Genomic DNA, 18,430 nt, shown 5'->3' on the forward strand with positions numbered 1-18,430 from the left:
GCTCGACAACAACCGAGGCCACGCCCCCCGCGCCGCGGCCCCGCCAATCCCGTCTCGTCAGCCTGGCTGGCCGCGCGGCAATGCATGACGGGAAATGTAGTCCGGGAGCCGCAGAGGGAGGGGTGGGCGGACGGGAAGAAACTACAACTCCCGGCAGCCCCCGCGGCGCGCCCAGTTCGCCTGAGGGTGCGGGGAAGCGGACAGGGCTGAGGGGCAGCGGCTGCGCTGCCTTCAACCGGCCCAGATGAGGGGGTCCCGGCTTCTCCCGCCCCGTACCCTCTCTGGTAGCCGTGTCTCTCCCTTCCGTGGCCTCGGCTCCGTCGTGTCCACGCCCTGGGCTGCTCAGTGTGGTAGTAACGACCACTGGCGATCAGTGTCACAGGACGCTTGGCCCTCAGGAAGCTTGAGTAGGGTTAGGGGGGAGGCGGGAAGGGCTGGGGGGAGGCTCCCTGCTTTTGCTTGATGAAAACAAAAAGATTTACAGTATATCTCTTACCACACCACCAAACCGGTGCTCTCTGCCTCCTGGGTGATCTACATGAGACCCCCCCTGCAGTGCTGGTCCAGCTCTGGGTCCTCAGCACAGGACACACATGGACCTGCTGGAGAGGGGCCAGAGGAGCCCCAGGAATGATGCGAGGCTGGAACAGCTCTGCTGGGAGGACAGGCTGAGAGAGCTGGGGTGTTCAGCTGGAGAAGAGAAGCTCCAGGGAGACCTTAGTGTGGCCTTTCTGGACTTAAAAGGGGCCCATAAGAAAGATGAGGACAGACTTTTGAGCAGGGCCTGTTTTGATAGGACAAGGGGTGATGGTTTTAAACTAAAGATTCAGGCCAGACATGAGGAAGAAATTGTTGTCCCTGGGGGTGGTTAAAGCCTGGCCCAGGTTGGCCAGAGAGGTGGTGGCTGAACCATCCCTGGAGACATCCCAGGCCAGGCTGGACGGGGCTCTGAGCAACCTGAGCTGCTGAAGATGTCCCTGTCATGGCAGGGGTGGCACTGGGTGACCTTTGAAGGTCCCAAACCAAGCCATTGTGTGATTCTATGAAAAGCTAAAAACCTCCCTGGCTGCGCTTCTCCTTCAGCCTCTGAGACAGAATTCAGCACTACCAAGTGCATCATTTGTTCCCTCTGAAGGGATAATGGAAACAGTGCTACCCTGGAGGACAAGCCCATTGCTCAGAGCATTTCCAGACAGGCTGCAGAAGCAGCAATTAAACTGCCATTAGGAGGAAAATCATAATCCCTGCTTCGCCTTCCAGGCCTCTTCAGTTCTAATTGAATTGCCTGTCCCTAAGCAGAAGGCCACAGCAGTGACCACATCCCACAGAGCATCTCCATCCCGCAGAGGATCCTCATCCCTCAGAGCATCCTCATCCCTCAGAGCATCCTCATCCCGCAGAGCATCCTCATCCCGCAGAGCATCTCCATCCCACAGAGGATCCTCATCCCACAGAGCATCCTCATCCCTCAGAGCATCCTCATCCCGCAGAGCATCCTCATCCCGCAGAGCATCTCCATCCCGCAGAGGATCCTCATTCCACAGAGCATCCTCATCCCTCAGAGCATCCTCATCCCTCAGAGCATCCTCATCCCGCAGAGCATCTCCATCCTGCAGAGGATCCTCATCCCACAGAGCATCCTCATCCCTCAGAGCATCCTCATCCTGCAGAGCATCCTCATCCCACAGAGCATCCTCATCTCGCAGAGCATCCTCATCCCTCAGAGCATCTCCATCCTACAGAGCATATTCATCCCACAGAGCATCTTCATCCCGCAGAGCATCCTCATCCCACAGAGCATCCTCATCCCGCAGAGCATCTTCATCCCGCAGAGCATCCTCATCCTGCAGAGCATCCTCATCCCACAGCGTATCTTCATCCCACAGCGTGTCCTCATCCCACAGAGCATCCTCATCCTGCAGCGTTTCTTCATCCCACAAAGCATCCTCATCCTGCAGCGTTTCTTCATCCCACAGAGCATCCTCATCCTGCAGCGTTTCTTCATCCCACAAAGCATCCTCATCCTGCAGCGTTTCTTCATCCCACAGAGCATCCTCATCCTGCAGCGCATCCTCATCCTGCAGTGTATCTTCATCCCACAGCATGTCCTCATCCCACAGCGTGTCCTCATCCCGCAGAGCATCCTCATCCTACAGAACATCTTCATCCCACAGAGCATCCTCAACCCGCAGCATTTCTTCATCCTGCAGAGCATTCTCGCAGAGGTTGCCATAGTGACAGCGGGCACTGCAGAGGAATGCGAAGCTTCAGGAAGACGGGCAGAGGGCAGTGGGACTGGTGCCCAGGGGTCGCTGGGTGTGAAGGGAGGTACAAAATGCCGGGTTGTGAGCGGCCCAGGCTCCTGGAGGAGGTGGATAGAGGAAGTGGAGAAAGAAGACGACACAACAGAGGGATGGCAAAGAGGTGGGGAGGTGGTTTGGGGTACCCAAGCAGCAAAGCAAAAGATGTTGGTGAAAAATAAATATAGCAGGGAACGATCCAAACTAAGAAAGCCTGGAAATCTCAATTTGACATCTCTTCCCTTCAAAGCTCTCAAGTCAGTGTGCTGAAGAGACCTCTTGGCTGCAGATACAAACAAATGCTCCGTTCCAAAGGTCTGACTTGACTGTGGGGAGATGAACCTTTAAATTGGGCTATTACAGTAAATTACTGTTAGAAGTCAACAGAAGACAAAGATAAGAGAAATAAGTAAGTCAACGTAACTGTTGTGTTATCACTATAGGACTCTCCTGAGGTTGTTTCTGGCATAAAAGGAGAAGAGTTTGGACACTGGTGAAGTTAGGGTGAGGAAATCAGGATAATAGATGGCCACCCACCCCGCCATGTTGTTTCCTCTCCTATTTTTGTGGTTTCTTTTTTCCCTTTTTCCCACATCTCTGCACAAAGAGGCGGCATCTGCAGCAGTGTTGAAGCCATCCTGAGCTTGGCAGTCCATTTAAAACCATGTCCCAAACAGCCAGATGCTGGCACATTTTTCTCCAGATCTCAGGGTGGTTCCTGCGGTGAATTTGCACCTGAGAGTCAGCATGAGGCGCAACACCTGCTTTTCATACCTTACCTGCTCTTTTTTCCTCCTCCCAGAGCCCAGCATAACAGGAGCTCCAGCCCATAAAACCTTTGTTTTCCTCCCCCCAAAAAGGACAATGACCATATTAAATACCTCTCCAAAGAGTGTTTCTTACAAAAACCCTCTAACTATTCACGAAGGCAGTAAGAGATGTTGTTAAAATGAAACTTCATACTTCAAATGCTTAAATTCTTGCCTCATTTTTTTTCCTACATGCTTAATGAGAGTTTTAAATTGTTCTGAATGATGATATTTTGCAGGCAGGCTCTTTCTGCACATGAAATCTTGAACCTTATCAAGTGGTTTCGCACAGGACAGTGAGAGCTGTGCCCGCACTCTCCATTATCAGTGCTCGGTTATTTAGCCGTAATTAAAAGCAGGATTTTCCCTTCAGATATCTAGATAGAATAATTATCATTCTCTCAGATGTCAACGCGCCTCCATGATTATTTCCCTGGAAAGCAGATAAAACAGCCTTGTAGGAGATGAAAGTCTTCACCTGTTAGTTCTTTATGGGGGTTTGAAACTTCTCAGGATCTCACGAATGCATCCAAAATCAGAGAGGAAAAAATAGTTTGGTTAGCAGCTCCAAGAATCCACCATGTGTTTAGCAAATGCTGGGCAGCCTTAGAAGCTCCAGCCCATACAAAAATCATCTAAAAAGATTGCAGGCGATACGGCTTAGATCATGCTTATGGAGATTTGTTATGTCGGCCTGGAGAAAACACCGACCTCACGGGAGATGACAACTTAAGTCCAATGTATTTGAGGGTTAAGCAGCCACCAGAAGAATTTTTAAAGCTGATTACGTCGCTACAGGGGAGTTAAACTGAGGCCCATCTGTTTTCGTGCTGTCACGGAGAGCGATAGCGAAGAGGCCGGCACGACTCCAGACTGCGCTGCGCTGGGCCTGGTATTTCGCCGTTCTCACAAGCACTTTGCGGTGATTTCCAAGCCTCCCCACACTCACTGTCTGTGCACATTGCCAGCAGAAATCTCCATTTTCACCTATTACTAGCGACAAAACTTCCAGTCCTTACAGCGTAGAGAAAAGCCAGAAAATAGGAAATTATTGTTGAGCAAAGGAAGTGCAACATTTTTAATTCCTCACCCTCACGTATCGTTTTGCCCGATTGATGCGCAATGTGCTCAGCCCAAACTGAGCAGCAGCAAACAGTCTGGGGGCTAAAAAACGCAGGAGAGGACATGTTGCCAGCGATGAATACAAGGCAGGCGGGGAGGAGAAGAGTTGACAGGCTGCTGACAGCCACCTGCTCGTGTGCTGGGAGCTGCCAGAGCCAGCGGGGACCGTGCTGGGGCTCAGCTGGCTTGGGAAGAACTTATTCCTGGCCAAAACGAGTGTGTGCATCCACATATGCATATATATGACTGTGGGTGTGTGTCAGTCATGCTTTTGGGGAAGGTCCCTGCTCTCTGCGCCACTGTTACGAAACCCAGAGTTCCCACATATAGCCAAATTGCAATAGATAACTGTCTGTGCCGCCAAATTTAGACATTTTTCCTAATGTAAATAGAATAATGGAAGTTAATAGAGACCCGTTGATAACATATAGCTCCTGTTTGGGATTTCCAGATATGCAATGCAGAGGTAAAGAGTGTATCTGTTCTCACTTATATGATTAAATTTATCCATCTTCCTGGCAGGGTTGGGTTTCCAGCATCTGTATCATACCCCTAAACAATGATGCACATATTGTTTTGTTCCCAATGTGTTTGATTTTTGTTTTTTCCACAGAAAATTGGCTAAGCACGCAGCGATGTCACCGAGTATCAGAAACAAAAACCATCTGTACAGTCACGTTAGCATCATCAGCGATCTGGTACCGCAGACCAAATCCTCGCCCACAACAAACTGGATTAGCTCTGTCGATCGCGCAGCTCTGCCAGCCCTGCGCCGAGAGCCTCGGGGCTGAACCCAGCTGGTACAGTGTTTCCGTGACAATTTTGCCGCACGTTGTTTATTCCAGATCGCCTGCAAACATCCCAGGGCTCTCATCATATCCCAGGTTGGTTTTCTGCCCCCGGTTTCCGCAGCGAGCCAGGGTCATGTGGGATAAACCCAGCGCATCCTCTTCTGAGCCTCTCAGCAGGCACCGTGCGCACCCTCGCTCCGCAGAACATCTTTTGTTTTATTATTCATGCATCCTGAGCTCCTTGTTCTCCTCTGCTTCTTGGGTTACCTGCTAATAACACAGCAACTCCCATCTTTCTCAGTATCAACGGAAAGGCAGCGCAGCTCTAAGCGTGGGCAGTACTGACATCCCCGCGTGCTGCACCAGGAGGGGCGGGTGGTTTTTTGGGCCTGAATGCCGTTTTTAATCCCATCTGGGCTCAAAGCAGCCAAAGCGCTTTGTCCTGAAGGAGCGCAGGCGCTCTGCAAGCAGAGCACGAAGAAAGGGAGCGGACGGGCAGGTGAGAAGGATGAAATGGGCACCACTGAGATTAAGAAATGGCTTTTAAATTCTGCAGCTGCCCCTTGTGGTTCATGTTGTCAGCTCTGGGAAGGCCTGATCCTGCACCTTCTGGCGCTGACAACACACTCCTTGGTTTCCTCGGGAGCGTAACACCCTAAATACCCACGCTTTAGATGAAATATTGAATGTGCAGCTGGAAAATCCTCTGCTTAGCCCTAATGGAGGGCATGGAGCTGCTCTCCTCGCCGTTGCCGCAATATCCTCTCCCCGCTTCACAGATTCCTTTCAGGGTTGTTATTTTGGGGGAAAATTTCGATGCCTCCGGCTCACTCTGGCTTCAGCACCCCGGGGAAGCTGCTTTGATCACCAGGCCCCTCGTATATCAATGCGTGTCCTTTCCAAACCAGCAACCGAACGCAGACCTGGTTATTTTTAATCCTCCCCTCTAGGTATTAATAGCCACGGCGCGTGCTCTGCTGAGCAGTTGTCCACCAGCCGCATCCATGTGCAGGAAGGAGATGGGATGGGCCCATTGGAGAGAACAAGAAAGGAGTATGGATCAGGCATTTCGTCCAAATTTATCCTCTCAGTCCCAAAGCGCAGGGTAGGTTGTGTAGAAATGTGAAAATTTGCGCTGAAAACATTCTGCAGAGGGAGTACATGAGATGCTGAGTGTCTGGGATTTCCTGATTGTCAAGAAAATAAGTGATGCCTTGATCTTTATAAAGAAATTCTGCTTTTTCTTACCACGTGGTGCAGGTTTGATAGGTACCCACAGGGCAGCCAAGCTGAGCTGAACTGCCCCATTATTGCACAATCCTAACAGTTTTATGACCAGACTTTTGATAACACTGCTATATATCATCCTTCAGCTGTTCTGACCCCAGGTCTCCCTTTCCCCTCTCCTGGATGAGAACAGAGGAGGAAAAGAGGAAAAGAAGAGCAGAAAAAGGGGAGAGAGACAGACCTGCACTGTTGGAACAGCCATGGTGCAAAGGGGGCCAGGATCTAAGTGCAACATGGCATGTAGAGAGGGCCCGATGTAGCCTGCACATTCTGGCTCTGCCTGCTGAGGGCTCCTCCACTAATTAATCTGGCACCTTTCGGAGCCAATTTGGGAGCGCACACAGGCAGCTGGGCTACTGCGGCACCAGACACCGGGGAAGGGAGATGGTCCCCAGAGGTTCAGAAAGCCAAAGTCTCCTGAATGCTGCATTTTTCCATCGTGTGCTTTAAAAAATAATTTTAAAAAAATGTTTGTAAAATGACTTATTTGGCTTAGTCGAGAGAGGACGCTGCACCCAGCGCCGCGCGGTGAAGGGCTGTGAGTGAAAGACACTGCATGAGCAAACATCAGAGCTGCTATAGGGACACGTCAGAGACCTGGACAGGCTGGAGAGTTGGGCAGGGAGAAATGGAATGAACTAGAACAAGGGCAAGTGTGAAGTCTTGGATCTGGGCAGGAACAACCCCAGGTTCCAGTATAAGTTGGGGAAGGAGCTGTTGGAGAGCAGTGTAGGGGAAAGGGACCTGGGGGTCCTGGGGACAGCAGGGTGAGCATGAGCCAGCACTGGGCCCTTGTGGCCAGGAAGGCCAATGGTACCTGGGGTGGGTTAAAAGGGGGTGGTCAGTAGGTCAGAGAGGTTCTCCTGCCCCTCTGCTCTGCCCTGGGGAGACCACCCCTGGAATATTGTGTGCAGTTGTGGCCCCTCAGTTCCAGAAGGACAGGGAACTGCTGGAGAGAGTCCAGCGCAGCCACCAAGATGCTGAAGGGAGTGGAGCATCTCCCGTGTGAGGAAAGGCTGAGGGAGCTGGGGCTCTGGAGCTGGAGAAGAGGACACTGAGGGGTGACCTCATTCATGTTTACAGATATAGAAAGGGTGAGTGTCAGGAGGATGGAGCCAGGCTCTTCTTGTTGACAACCAGTGACAGGACAAGGGGTAATGGGTTCAAACTGGAACACAGGAGGTTCCACTTCAATCTGAGAAGAAACTTCTTCCCGGTGAGGGTGTCAGAGCCTGACCGAGGCTGCCCAGGGAGGTTGTGGAGTCTCCTTCTGTGCAGCCATTCAAACCCGCCTGGACACCTTCCTGTGGAACCTCAGCTGGGTGTTACTGCTCCATGGGGGGATTGCACTGGATGAGCTTTCAAGGTCCCTTCCAATCCCTGACATTCTGGGATTCTGTGAACAAGGGTGTCACTCCAACTGCGATGCTACAGGGCTATCAGCAAGGAACAGGCTGTGTCTTTGGTGAGAGGAACTGAGATATTTAGAAGAAATTGATGTGTTTTGAGCACTGAGGGTTTCTGACATGAAGGAAGAGCTTGTGTGTCTGGAAGCAGCCCCTTTCCCATAATAATGACCTTGTCACCTCCCAGAAAATCCTTTCAAGGCACTGCAGGCAATGGTCAACCTCATCTTGGAGCAGGGCTGGTAGAGTTGCCTTGCAGGAGGACATCACCTCTCCTCTCCCTCCAGAGGAAGGTGGCAAATAATGAATAGTTAATGTCACTGCTTGAAACCGCTCGTGTTTCCATAGGACACGGAGCTGTGCTGCGGGGCTTTCATCCAACACCTGCAGCACTGAGCCCGATGTCATTCTACCTGTGTGGCCAGGACACCATTGCAGCTTCACGTCCCATTTTGCATGGGCAGCAATTGCCACTGATGTATGAACTGCCCTTAGTCCCCCCCCAGCTTTTCCACCCCTCCTTCCCAGCATTTAATTGTAGCCCTTTGCATGGGACAAACAGAGCTCGTTAGGACTCCTTAGTAGCTAGCACTGATTGAATTAGCAGATAAACATCACCTTATTGCGGCCTTTCCGTGCTTAAAGGGACCGAGAAGAAAGATGGGGACAGACTTTTGAGCAGGGCCTGTTGCCATAGGACAAGGGGTGATGGTTTTAAGCTAAAGGAGGGAGATTCAGGCCGGACATGAGGAAGAAATTGTTGCCCTGAGGGTGGTGAGAGCCTGGCCCAGGTTGGCCAGAGAGGTGGTGGATGAACCATCCCTGGAGACATCCCAGGCCAGGCTGGACGGGGCTCTGAGCAACCTGAGCTGGTGAAGATGTCCCTGCTCATGGCAGGGGTGGCACTGGGGGAGCTGGGAAGGGCCCTTCAACCCAAACTATTTTCCATGATTCTTAATTACCCCAGGAAAGCACAGGGGAACCTCCCACGTAGCGTGGAAGATGTTTGTCTGGTGTCCATCTGCTGCAGTGCAGGGGATGCTCTCCCAGACCTTCGCTGCCCTGGCGTGAAGTGGAAGCACTTTTCCTTTCCCTCCCTTTATTTTCTTTAATGTTTCCCACACCTCAGTGCCTCTGTGCCATGTTTTCACCAGCCAAAACTGCTGGAGGCACCTTGTGCCATTAGCTAATCATTCACCGATACCCGCTGCCGCCGCTCGGTGATACCATCGCTATCAGTCCCTGCACCGCTATCATTTCACCTTACACTCTTCTTATCGAAATGCTCAGCATCAAAGCAGTCCCAGGAACAGGCCTCTGCAATTCCCGTCACTCCAACAATCCCACCATCGCTTCGCTAATGCAAGGTCAGCCTGAATTTCCCATACACACAATGTTTCGATATCCTTTTCCAAGTACCAGGCAAACCGCTACAGATATCACCTCATCCGTGATTCATTGCTGTGTGCTAAGGAAAAAAACCTTAAATAAATTGGCCTCCCATGAGCCCTGTTTTTTTTTTCCTAGCTGCTTTGCATAAAACCTGAATGTAGGCAGCTAGGATTTGTATGGTTGGATTTAGTGATTCAGGCAAGGCCAGCGCTGCCCCAGCTCTCCCCTCTGTGCACCCGAGCGCATCTCCGTGCTGTTCAAACAAACTGCATGAGTGTTACCCCGAAATCTGCCCCTGGGGCTGCAGCACAGGGAGTGAGGCCAGAGCCCAACTGGCTTTGGCGAGGAATCTCTTGAGCTTTGGGATGAGCACCTAATTAGTCCCAAAATCCTTCCTCCACCAGCTGAAGCAAAACCATTTCATCAGGCTCCCAAATCCATCTGCACCCCCTGTATCCTCATGTTTCCCTACCCTCTGGGTATCCCAAGGGGACACAAGCCAGCCTGGAGCTGTGGGTGCCATGGAGATACCAACCAGCCCAGAGCTGTGGGTCCCAAAGGGACACCAGAGCCATGGGTCCCAAGGGGACACCAGCCAACCCAGAGCCATGGGTTCCAAGGGGACACCAGCCAACCCAGAGCCATGGGTTCCAAGGGGACACCAGCCAACCCAGAGCTGTGGGTCTCAAGGGGACACGAGCCAGCCCAGAGCTGTGGGTCCCAAAGGGACACCAGAGCCATGGGTCCCAAGGAGACACCAGCCAACCCAGAGCTATGGGTCTCAAGGGGACACGAGCCAGCCCAGAGCTGTGGATCCGAAGGGGACACCAGAGCCGTGGGTCTCAAGGGGACACCAGCCAACCCAGAGCTGTAGGTTCCATGGGGACACCAGCCAAGCCAGAGCCATGGGTCCCAAGGGGACTCCAGCTAGTCTGTAGCTGTGGGTCCCAAGGGGACACCAGCCAGTCTGGAGCTGTGGGTCCCATGGGGATACCAGCCAGCCTGGTGAATCCCAAGGGGACACCAGCCAGCCCAGAGCTGTGAGTCCCAAGGGGACACCAGCCAGCCTGGTGAATCCCAAGGGGACACCAGCCAACCCAGAGCCGTGGGTCCCAAAGGGACACCAGCCAGCCTGGTGGGTCCCACTGGAACACCAGCCAGCTCAGAGCTGTGGGCCCCAAGGGGACACCAGCCAGCCTGGTGAATCCCAAGGGGACACCAGCCAACCAAGAGCTGTGGGTCCCAAGGGGACACCAGCCAGCCTGGTGAATCCCAAGGGGACACCAGCCAACCCAGAGCTGTGGGTCCCAAGGGGACACCAGCCAGCCTGGTGAATCCCAAGGGGACACCAGCCAACCCAGAGCTGTGGGTCCCAAGGGGACACCAGCCAGCTCAGAGCCATGAGTCCCAAGGGGACAAGTCCGGCTGCTCTGTCCCCATGGGGACCTCAAGATGCCCCAGGGAAGGAGCAGGTGCCCATGGCGCAGGGACCCTGACGCAGCTGCCACAAGGTGGCACTGGCACCTTGTCACCCAGCCCGCTGGCCTCCACTCCCAGGCCCCAGAGTGGGGACACCCAGGGCATCTCCAGCCCTGCTGTAGGCTCTGGTCTGCTTTTAATTGCGAGGACAGAAGGGAGGATCAGAAATCGGGTGAATATTGATCGCCACATGAGCCCTCTTGCAGGAAGGCTTTTCCCCCTTAGGATCTTCTGGACGAGAGAAATGCCACCCTGTAACAGGGTTGTCCCCCCCAGGTACAGCAGCAGAAGAGACTCTGGGGTCACCAGATCCATCCCAGCCACCCCCTTCTCCCAGGAGGGCCAGTGGCCACCAGGAGCGGCAAGCAGACCACATTGCTGGGGGTTTCGTCACCAGTCCCAGCACAGGGACCTCCACGGAGGTGGAGAAAACCCCCACGCAGTGTGTGTTGCACAAACCAACCCAGCAGAGGGTTTGTTGTCTCGGCTGTCCCCGCCTGGCCCGATTCCCTTGATTTATTTGCAGATAAAGGGTTTATTTTCCTTTCCCAGCACTGCAACCGCAAGACAAACACGGCAAAGCCTCTTGAGCTACTTCCCGCTTGGGCCAGGTGCCGGGGGACGTTGGTGGCATTTGTCCCTGAGCCCCTGGAAAACCCCGTCGGCACCACAGACCCAGCTCAGAATCCACAGTGGGCTCAGCCCCAAAGCCAGCAGCCCCCCAGGGCTCCCCCAACCCCTCTGCCTTGGGTTTTGTGCACAAACCGAGGGTGTGGGAGATCAGGAATTGGTCATGGAGCCGCTGCCATCCCAGTGCTGCCAGTGCCAAGATTTCCAGCTCTACCCCAAACTATTATTATGGGGATTGGGGTTTGGCGTCACCGTCTGGGCTCAGGCATCGCAGCCGTGTTTAACCTCTGAATGCAAAAAAGCCCCTATGGGCCAGCTAATCTCGCTGCAATTAAAGACATTAATTATGCCATTATTAACAGGTTAAGACGTGTGAGAGACTGGCTCACCTGCACTGCACCACAGCCTGTTTTGAAGGATGAGGACATTTACTGTCCTGGCCACTGGCCACTCCACAGGCCAGTCCCAAACCTGGCCAGCTTAAAAAGCAGAGACAAAGCCAAGGAGCCCAGCAGGACCCAAGAACATCCCCTTCCCATCCACGGCTGCGCCCTCGCCCAGTGGAAAACACATTTGGGAAAGCGGTACAAAAGGCCAAAGCTACAGCCGAGAGCAGGAAGGAAGCAGGAAAAACTTCGGCATCACCGTCCGGAGCCCGGGGAGACTTTCGGGAACGTGTGAAGCCGGATGCCTCTGGCCGGGCTCAGGCCGCGACCGCAGCGTGTGCCCGCAGTTCCAGCGATGCTCCGCGGCGGGGAGGGAGCATCTCGTGTCCTGGGGCTGCGATGTCACCAACGGTTTGACCTTGGTGTCCCCTTGGCAGCACACAGGGAGCAGGTTTAGCCCATACAGCACCCCCTGGGCAGCCAGGGCAACGCATCAGCGTGGAGAGGTGTCCCACGGATCCCCCCGACACCGACTTCGCTCGGAGAAGAAGCAAACGCAACCGTGTTGGAAACCGCCACCTCCTTTAATTCCCCGCCAGAAAAGCGGCACCCAGCCTGGCTCAAAAATTACAGGGTTTTAGCACCAGAAAAACCCACTAGCCCATGTCACAAAGCTGCTGGCCACCCATAGAGGTCAACGCTGGCTGATCCAAGTGGGGAAATGGTAAAATTTTCTCTTTGAAGACACTGCGAGCCTCAGCGGGCCATGGTGGGAAAGGAGCTGCTCCTGCCATCCCCGTCCCCACGGGGCTCAGCCAAGGTGGGTCTGCGGGACCGGGACCTGCCCATGGGTCATACCCTGTCACCTTCTGCCAGACAGGAGCCGTAGCCTGGCCAGGATGTCCCCACACTGCTCACACCAGGGCTCAGCAACTCTGTGGGGACACTAGGGGGGGTTTTCCATCAGCTTTGGGGCCAGGCTGGCCGGCAGCGCTGCCCCATCGCAGCAGCAACGTGACCCTCAAAGCCACCAGCTCGCAGGGGACAAGGCGTCAGGGCCGGGCTCAGATCATGGAGACCCTGTTCTTGATGTAGACGTGGTACGGGTCGCTGCGCTTGTCCACTTTGCGAGAGCGCGTGTAGCCCAGGATGAGACTCCCCACCGTGGCGGCGAAGAGCGTCATGACGAAGAGGATGTACATGTAGGCGTTGTCGTTGCGGCCGGGGCGGGTGGCGCGGGCGCTGGTGTTGCGTGCGGCAGCGGCGGTGGTGGCCGGGCGGTCGGTGGGACAGAGGACAACCCCTTGCAGCGTCTGGTTCAAGGCATCAAGCACCACCTGGAGGCTTTGGTGCCAGATCTCCGTCTGGTTGTTCTCCTCCATGTCCTCCTCCAGGCTGTGGGGAAGGACAGGGAGGCTCAGCCAGGGCTGTCCCTGTGGTGTCAGTGACCCTGGGACAATGGCAGGGATGTCCTGCCGGACCCAACAATGACCCTAAAATGGTCCTTGAAGCACCTTCTCTGCCACACAGCAAGGGTAGCGCTGGGAGCTTTGTTTGCGGCAGTTCCCTCCCCAAATTTCACTCCTTCCACCAAGAGCTTTGGGGCGCTTGCCTGTCCCTGTCTCCTCCCCAGGGCTGGGGACAGTCGGGGACACAGCTGTCCTAGGGGATGGTTGACTTCAAAGCCTGTGTCCCCCAGGGAAGTGGGGGGACAGTGGGCTTGCAGGGTGCAGAGGTGGCACCCAAGTGACACCGGGGGCGTGATGTCTGGGGTCCCCAGTCCTAAATAACCAATCCGGGACTGATCCTGCCATGCATTGACCCCACTCCCCCAGACCAGGTCCCCTGGGGTGAGCAGGGACCCCCATTTTTTCCCCATTGGTCCCCACCCAGGGCCAGGAGCCACAACCGCCCCAGCAGGAGCTCCCCACATGCTCCAGTGGACACATCCTGAGGGGTCGCTGCCCCAAACCCCCCCGGGGACTTCCCGTAGGTCCCAGACCCCATTTGACCCCACCAGGGTCCCCACCGCCAGCCCACCATGGAGCCCCATGTGCCCTGTGTCCTCAAGCACCTTTGCTTGGCTGGAGCCTCTGAGTTGGGGCACACAGGAAGGGACTTGGGGACACAGGCCATTTCTCCCACATGTGCCATCCTTTGGGACCCACTGGCCCCACAAACTGCCGTTGTCCCCTGGGACACAGCACCCCCGGAGCCATCCCCCCAAACTCCTGAGCACCCCAGCAGCTCTGCCCCATGCACAGGCAGATGAACCCCCCCCAAAATAAAGGTTCACCCCAAAAGTCAGGGTGCAGCTCGCAGGCCGTGAGGAGGAGGAAGGGGCTGAGCAGCCACAAGCCCATGGGGATGGGCTCAGCCCCATGTATCTTGAAGGTTGAATTTGGGAGATTTAGGGCAATATTGGGGTTTATCTCAGGAGGGGAGGTGCGGCATGGGGGAACCCCCTATTAGGGAAGGGTGTAGGGGCTGGGGGGACAAAGCGGGGACCGGAGGGGTGGGAAGGGGGTTCGCACTCACCCGCGGTGCCCTCGCTGCTGCCAGGCTGCGCCGGGACTGGAGCATCGCGGGGAGGGATGCCGGCCAGGCTGGGAGTGCCGCGCAGCCTCCTCCCCTTCCCGGGGCAGAGCCACCTGCCAAAGCCACCCAGCCCCAACGGGCCACCAGCCTGTCCCCAACCCACGGGTCCCGCCACGGCCCTCTCGCCCCAGCCGGATACCAGAGGCTTTTATAGGGCTGGGAGAGCCAGACCCTGCATTTCCCTCCCGGCACACGCTGCCGGTCACGCTTTCCTGTCCCTCCTCTGTGTGTCCCCGCCGTCCCCAAGCCCTCGCGCTGGGCACCAAGCCTGCCCGGGGCATGTTCATCCCTGCTCACCATCCTCTGCCTCCATAAAACGGGGTTTTCCTCCCGCTTGTGCCTCCCAGCCCCATTGGTCACTTTTGCCCACCCAAAATCCTGGGGGGCTGTGGGGTGAGGGCAGAGAAACCCCAAAGCTTGTGGAGCAGAACAGAGGCCTGGAGCAGCGGTGAGGGGCCACAGGGGGGGCTCAGCTCCCTCTCTGAGCCGCCTGCAGGAACTTTATTTGCCATTTCTCCTGAACGAAAAGTTATCAAAATCAGCTTTACTGTGTCTACCTATAGGTTTGCATCCATAGGCAGGACCTCAGGGTGGCTGCACCGCTTCACTGGGACGGCTCCTGTGAGCCCACACGGATCCTGCAGCCAGAGCGGTGATTTCGGAGGAGCCAACACCACCTGCACGGACCACAGTGACATCTCCAGCACTCGATCCCACACGATCCGAAATGGCCACAGATCCTTTCCTAGATCCATCCCCTCCTCCTCCCGCTTTCCCACCACATCAGCATCACTCCGTAATCAACCATTTACAGCCTCTTATCAGTGATTTTTCCACCTGCCCCAACCCCACAGCGAGGATTTTTGCCTTGTGAGGATTTCTCTGGGCACGGTGCAAGAAAAAGGTCGTTATTCATAATATCTTGGGGTAAATAGACAAAGGATCAGCAGCCGAAGTTTCCAGCAAGTCTTTTCATAGAAAATCTCCCTCTTTTTATGCAGCAGCAAGGGAAAAATGCTCAACCAGTCCCTCCTCCTCTTGTCCAAAGGGCTTGTGAGCATTCACCCAAATTTTGGAATTTTGTGGGGAGAGAGGCAGAAAAAACACACAAAAGTGCTTGTTTGGGCACTTCCCCAGCAGGTGACGGGGATGTGACACCCTCGGAGGTCTGAGTTGAGGGACACAGACCTGGGGAGAGCATCCCCGATGGAGTTTTGGCTGTTTAAGCGACAACCTGGACCTTTGTGCCGCTGTTCACGCGCTGTATGCAGGCAAAGGCACCAGAACTTGTCCTGCAATTAAGCACCAGGCGGTTGCACCGAGGGTTTGCCGGAACACTCAGGCGCCGCGGCTCTCCCGCTCCCCGGCATCTTCTGAAAACACCAAGGTGCAGTCGAACACCTCCTGGAAGGAGTCGAGGAAAGGCTGGAGGACGTGGTCAACAGTGACGGGCCGGCCCAGCTCGCGGCTCAGCGACGTGACGCCTTTTCCCTCCAGCCCGCAGGGGACGATGTGGTCGAACCAGGTGAGGTCAGTGCAGCAGTTCAGCGCCAGCCCGTGCGAGGTGATGTGGTTCCCGCAGTGCACCCCTGCGGGGGCCGAAGCACCCGCTCGTCAGCGCCCGTTGGTTTTATTAGTTTATTTTATTTAGTGATGGCTCGCTTCACCCCATCCCCGCATCCCACTTGTCAGGGTTTCAGGTGGGCTCGGACAGGGGGCAGTGTTGAAAATGGGAGTCTGGGCTGCAGGACCCTGAGATGAAGCTACAGAGCCCAACTGGGGGTGCTGGGATCCAGGATGGGGTGCAAGATGTGGGGCTGTGGTACAGGGGAAAAGCTCAGGGGCTGGGGACAAAGGGGAAGGGGACAAGACTGGGGATCAGGTTGCAGGCACCCAGCTCTGGGTGCAAGGGCCAAGCTGCAGAAGGTGCAGTGCCCTGGTGTGGGGTGCAAGGGTCCAAAATTGTGCTGGCCCCCATACTCCTCCCTGCACACCCCCCTGCTGTGTGTACCCACCCTGGTGCCACCTTCCCCATGCTGCACGTGTCCCGGTGCATCTCCCAGCCCGGTGCATCCTTGCTCGGTGCATTTCCCGCCCCCGGTGCACATGTCCCCAGAGCATGTCCCCCTCATGCACGCCATCCCTTGGTGCATGCTACCCCTGCTGCATGCCCCTTACCCCTGTGTCACCTTTCCCAGTGCACGTCCCCCCGGTGCACAGCATCCCCTGGTGCATGCCCTGCCTCGCTGCATGCCCCCCGGTGCATGCTATCCCCACTCTGGTGCATGTCCCTCCCATGCATGTCACCCCAGTGCACATCGCTGCTGCATGTCACCCATGTCACCCCACTCCAGTGCATGTTACCCCAGTGCACCCCCCTCCCACCCAGTGCATTTCCCCCTGTGCATGTCCCCCTCTCACCCTGGTACATGTCACCCCCCCCCAGTGCATGACCCCCAGTGCACACCCCTGGTAGATGTCACCCCCCCAGTGCATGACCCCCAGTGCACACCCCTGGTAGATGTCACCCCCCAGTGCATGATCCCCAATGCACACCCCTGGTAGATGTCACCCCCCCAGTGCATGACCCCCAGTGCACACCCCTGGTAGATGTCACCCCCCCAGTGCATGATCCCCAGTGCACACCCCTGGTAGATGTCACCCCCCAGTGCATGATCCCCAATGCACACCCCTGGTAGATGTCACCCCCCCAGTGCATGACCCCCAGTGCACACCCCTGGTGCATGTCCCCCACTGCATTCCTCCCCCGGTGCATGCCCCCTGCTCCGGTACATGTCACCTCCACGGTGCATGTCCCCTCCCCGGGTGCACCCCTGCCACCTGGTGCATGTCACCCCACTGCTTTCCACCCCTGGTGCATGCCCCCCACCCTGGTACATGTCACCCCCCCCCAGTGCACACCCCTGGTACATGTCACCCCCCCAGTGCATGACCCCCAGTGCACACCCCTAGTGCATGTGTCCCCCCCGGTACATCCCCCCATCCATGCCCCCCAGTGCACTCCCCCCTCCGGTGCATGTTCCCCACGGTGTACCCCCCCACACCTGGTGCACGACCCCCCGCCCAGTGCACACCCCTGGTGTATGTTCTCCCCGGTCCATGTCACCCACCCGGTGCATGCCCACCCGGTCCATGTCACCCACTCGGTGCATGACCCCCCAGTGCACACCCCTGGTGCATGTTCCCCCCGGTCCATGTCACCCACTCGGTGCATGACCCCCCAGTGCACACCCCTGGTGCATGTTCCCCCCGGTCCATGTCCCCCCGGTGCGTGTCCCCTCACCGATGGCGCACACTTTGCTGTCGCCCATCCAGACGCCGGTGAAGGGCGGCGGGAGGGCGCGGGCGGCGGCCAGGCCGAAGCGGCGGCACATCCGCACCACCAGCGCCTCCAGCGCCGCCACGTAGCCCCGCAACGGGAGGCGGCGGCGCCGCAGGTCGAGAACCGGGAAGGCGAGGAGCTGCCCGGGCCCGTGGAACGTGATGTGGCCGCCCCGCCGCGCCGCCAGCAGCCCCGCGCCCCGCGCCCGCAGCCGCGCCGCCGCCTCCGCCTCCGGGGCGCCCCGCAGCCCCCACACGTACACGGGGGCCGCCGGTTCGCTCAGCACCACGCTCTCCCCGGCGGTGGAAGCGGGGGTGGGAGCGGGGACGGGAACGGGCCCGGGCCCGGGCCGCGCCGCCCGCGCCGCCGCCACGCAGCGCTCCTGCACCCGCAGCGCCTCGGTGTACGGACACAGCCCCAGGCGCAGCACCCGCACCGGGGCCCGGGACATGGCGGCGGGGAACGGGGCGCCGGGACCGGGACCACGGGGAAGGGAGCGGGTTAGGCCGCGGCCGCCGGGGCCGCCGGGAGGGAGGGGGCGGGGCGGAGATCGGCGTGGGGGACGCGGGAACGGGGAAAGGGGATGCGCACGGGGAGAGAGGATGGAGGAGAGGGGACAGGGATGGGGACAGGGATGTGGAATGGGACAGAGATGGGGACTGTGGACAGCGGACAGAGGTGCGAACAGGGGACAGAGATGGGGACAGGGATGTGGAATTTGGACAGAGATGCGGGACAGACATGGGGACAGGGATGTGGAATTGGGACAGAGATGGGGACCAAGGGACAGGAATGGGGACAGAGGATCGCGAGAGGGGGATGGAGACAGAGGTGGGGGACAGGGGACAGAGATGGGGACAGGGATGTGGAATGAGGACAGAGATGGG

At 56.8% G+C, this 18,430-nt stretch overlaps 2 protein-coding genes across 4 annotated transcripts; both read right to left on the reverse strand.

Annotated features, from left to right (window-relative positions):
• Positions 1–12,165: 12,165 nt before the first annotated feature.
• KCNE3 (potassium voltage-gated channel subfamily E regulatory subunit 3) lies at positions 12,166–14,524 on the reverse strand. 2 transcript variants are annotated; one of them, XM_065834066.2, is made up of 2 exons: positions 14,141–14,524; positions 12,166–12,997 (listed from the first exon to the last, which is right to left on the reverse strand). In XM_065834066.2, the coding sequence occupies exons 1-2, from the start codon at positions 14,485–14,487 to the stop codon at positions 12,667–12,669; spliced, it is 678 nt and encodes a 225-aa protein (XP_065690138.2). In that variant the 5' UTR covers positions 14,488–14,524; the 3' UTR covers positions 12,166–12,666. The 2 variants fall into 2 exon arrangements, with proteins under 2 accessions (XP_065690138.2, XP_071668497.1); XM_071812396.1 differs by having other exon boundaries at positions 13,117–14,274.
• A 120-nt stretch (positions 14,525–14,644) lies between these two features.
• Positions 14,645–18,073, reverse strand: LIPT2 (lipoyl(octanoyl) transferase 2). 2 transcript variants are annotated; one of them, XM_065834046.2, is made up of 2 exons: positions 17,505–18,073; positions 14,645–15,789 (listed from the first exon to the last, which is right to left on the reverse strand). In XM_065834046.2, exons 1-2 carry the CDS (start codon positions 17,992–17,994, stop codon positions 15,539–15,541), a joined length of 741 nt encoding a protein of 246 aa, XP_065690118.2. In that variant the 5' UTR covers positions 17,995–18,073; the 3' UTR covers positions 14,645–15,538. The 2 variants fall into 2 exon arrangements, with proteins under 2 accessions (XP_065690118.2, XP_071668607.1); XM_071812506.1 differs by lacking the exon at positions 14,645–15,789 and adding an exon at positions 15,825–16,044.
• Positions 18,074–18,430: the final 357 nt, after the last annotated feature.

Source organism: Patagioenas fasciata, chromosome 1, assembly GCF_037038585.1.
Source record: "Patagioenas fasciata isolate bPatFas1 chromosome 1, bPatFas1.hap1, whole genome shotgun sequence".
Taxonomy (NCBI): domain Eukaryota; kingdom Metazoa; phylum Chordata; class Aves; order Columbiformes; family Columbidae; genus Patagioenas; species Patagioenas fasciata.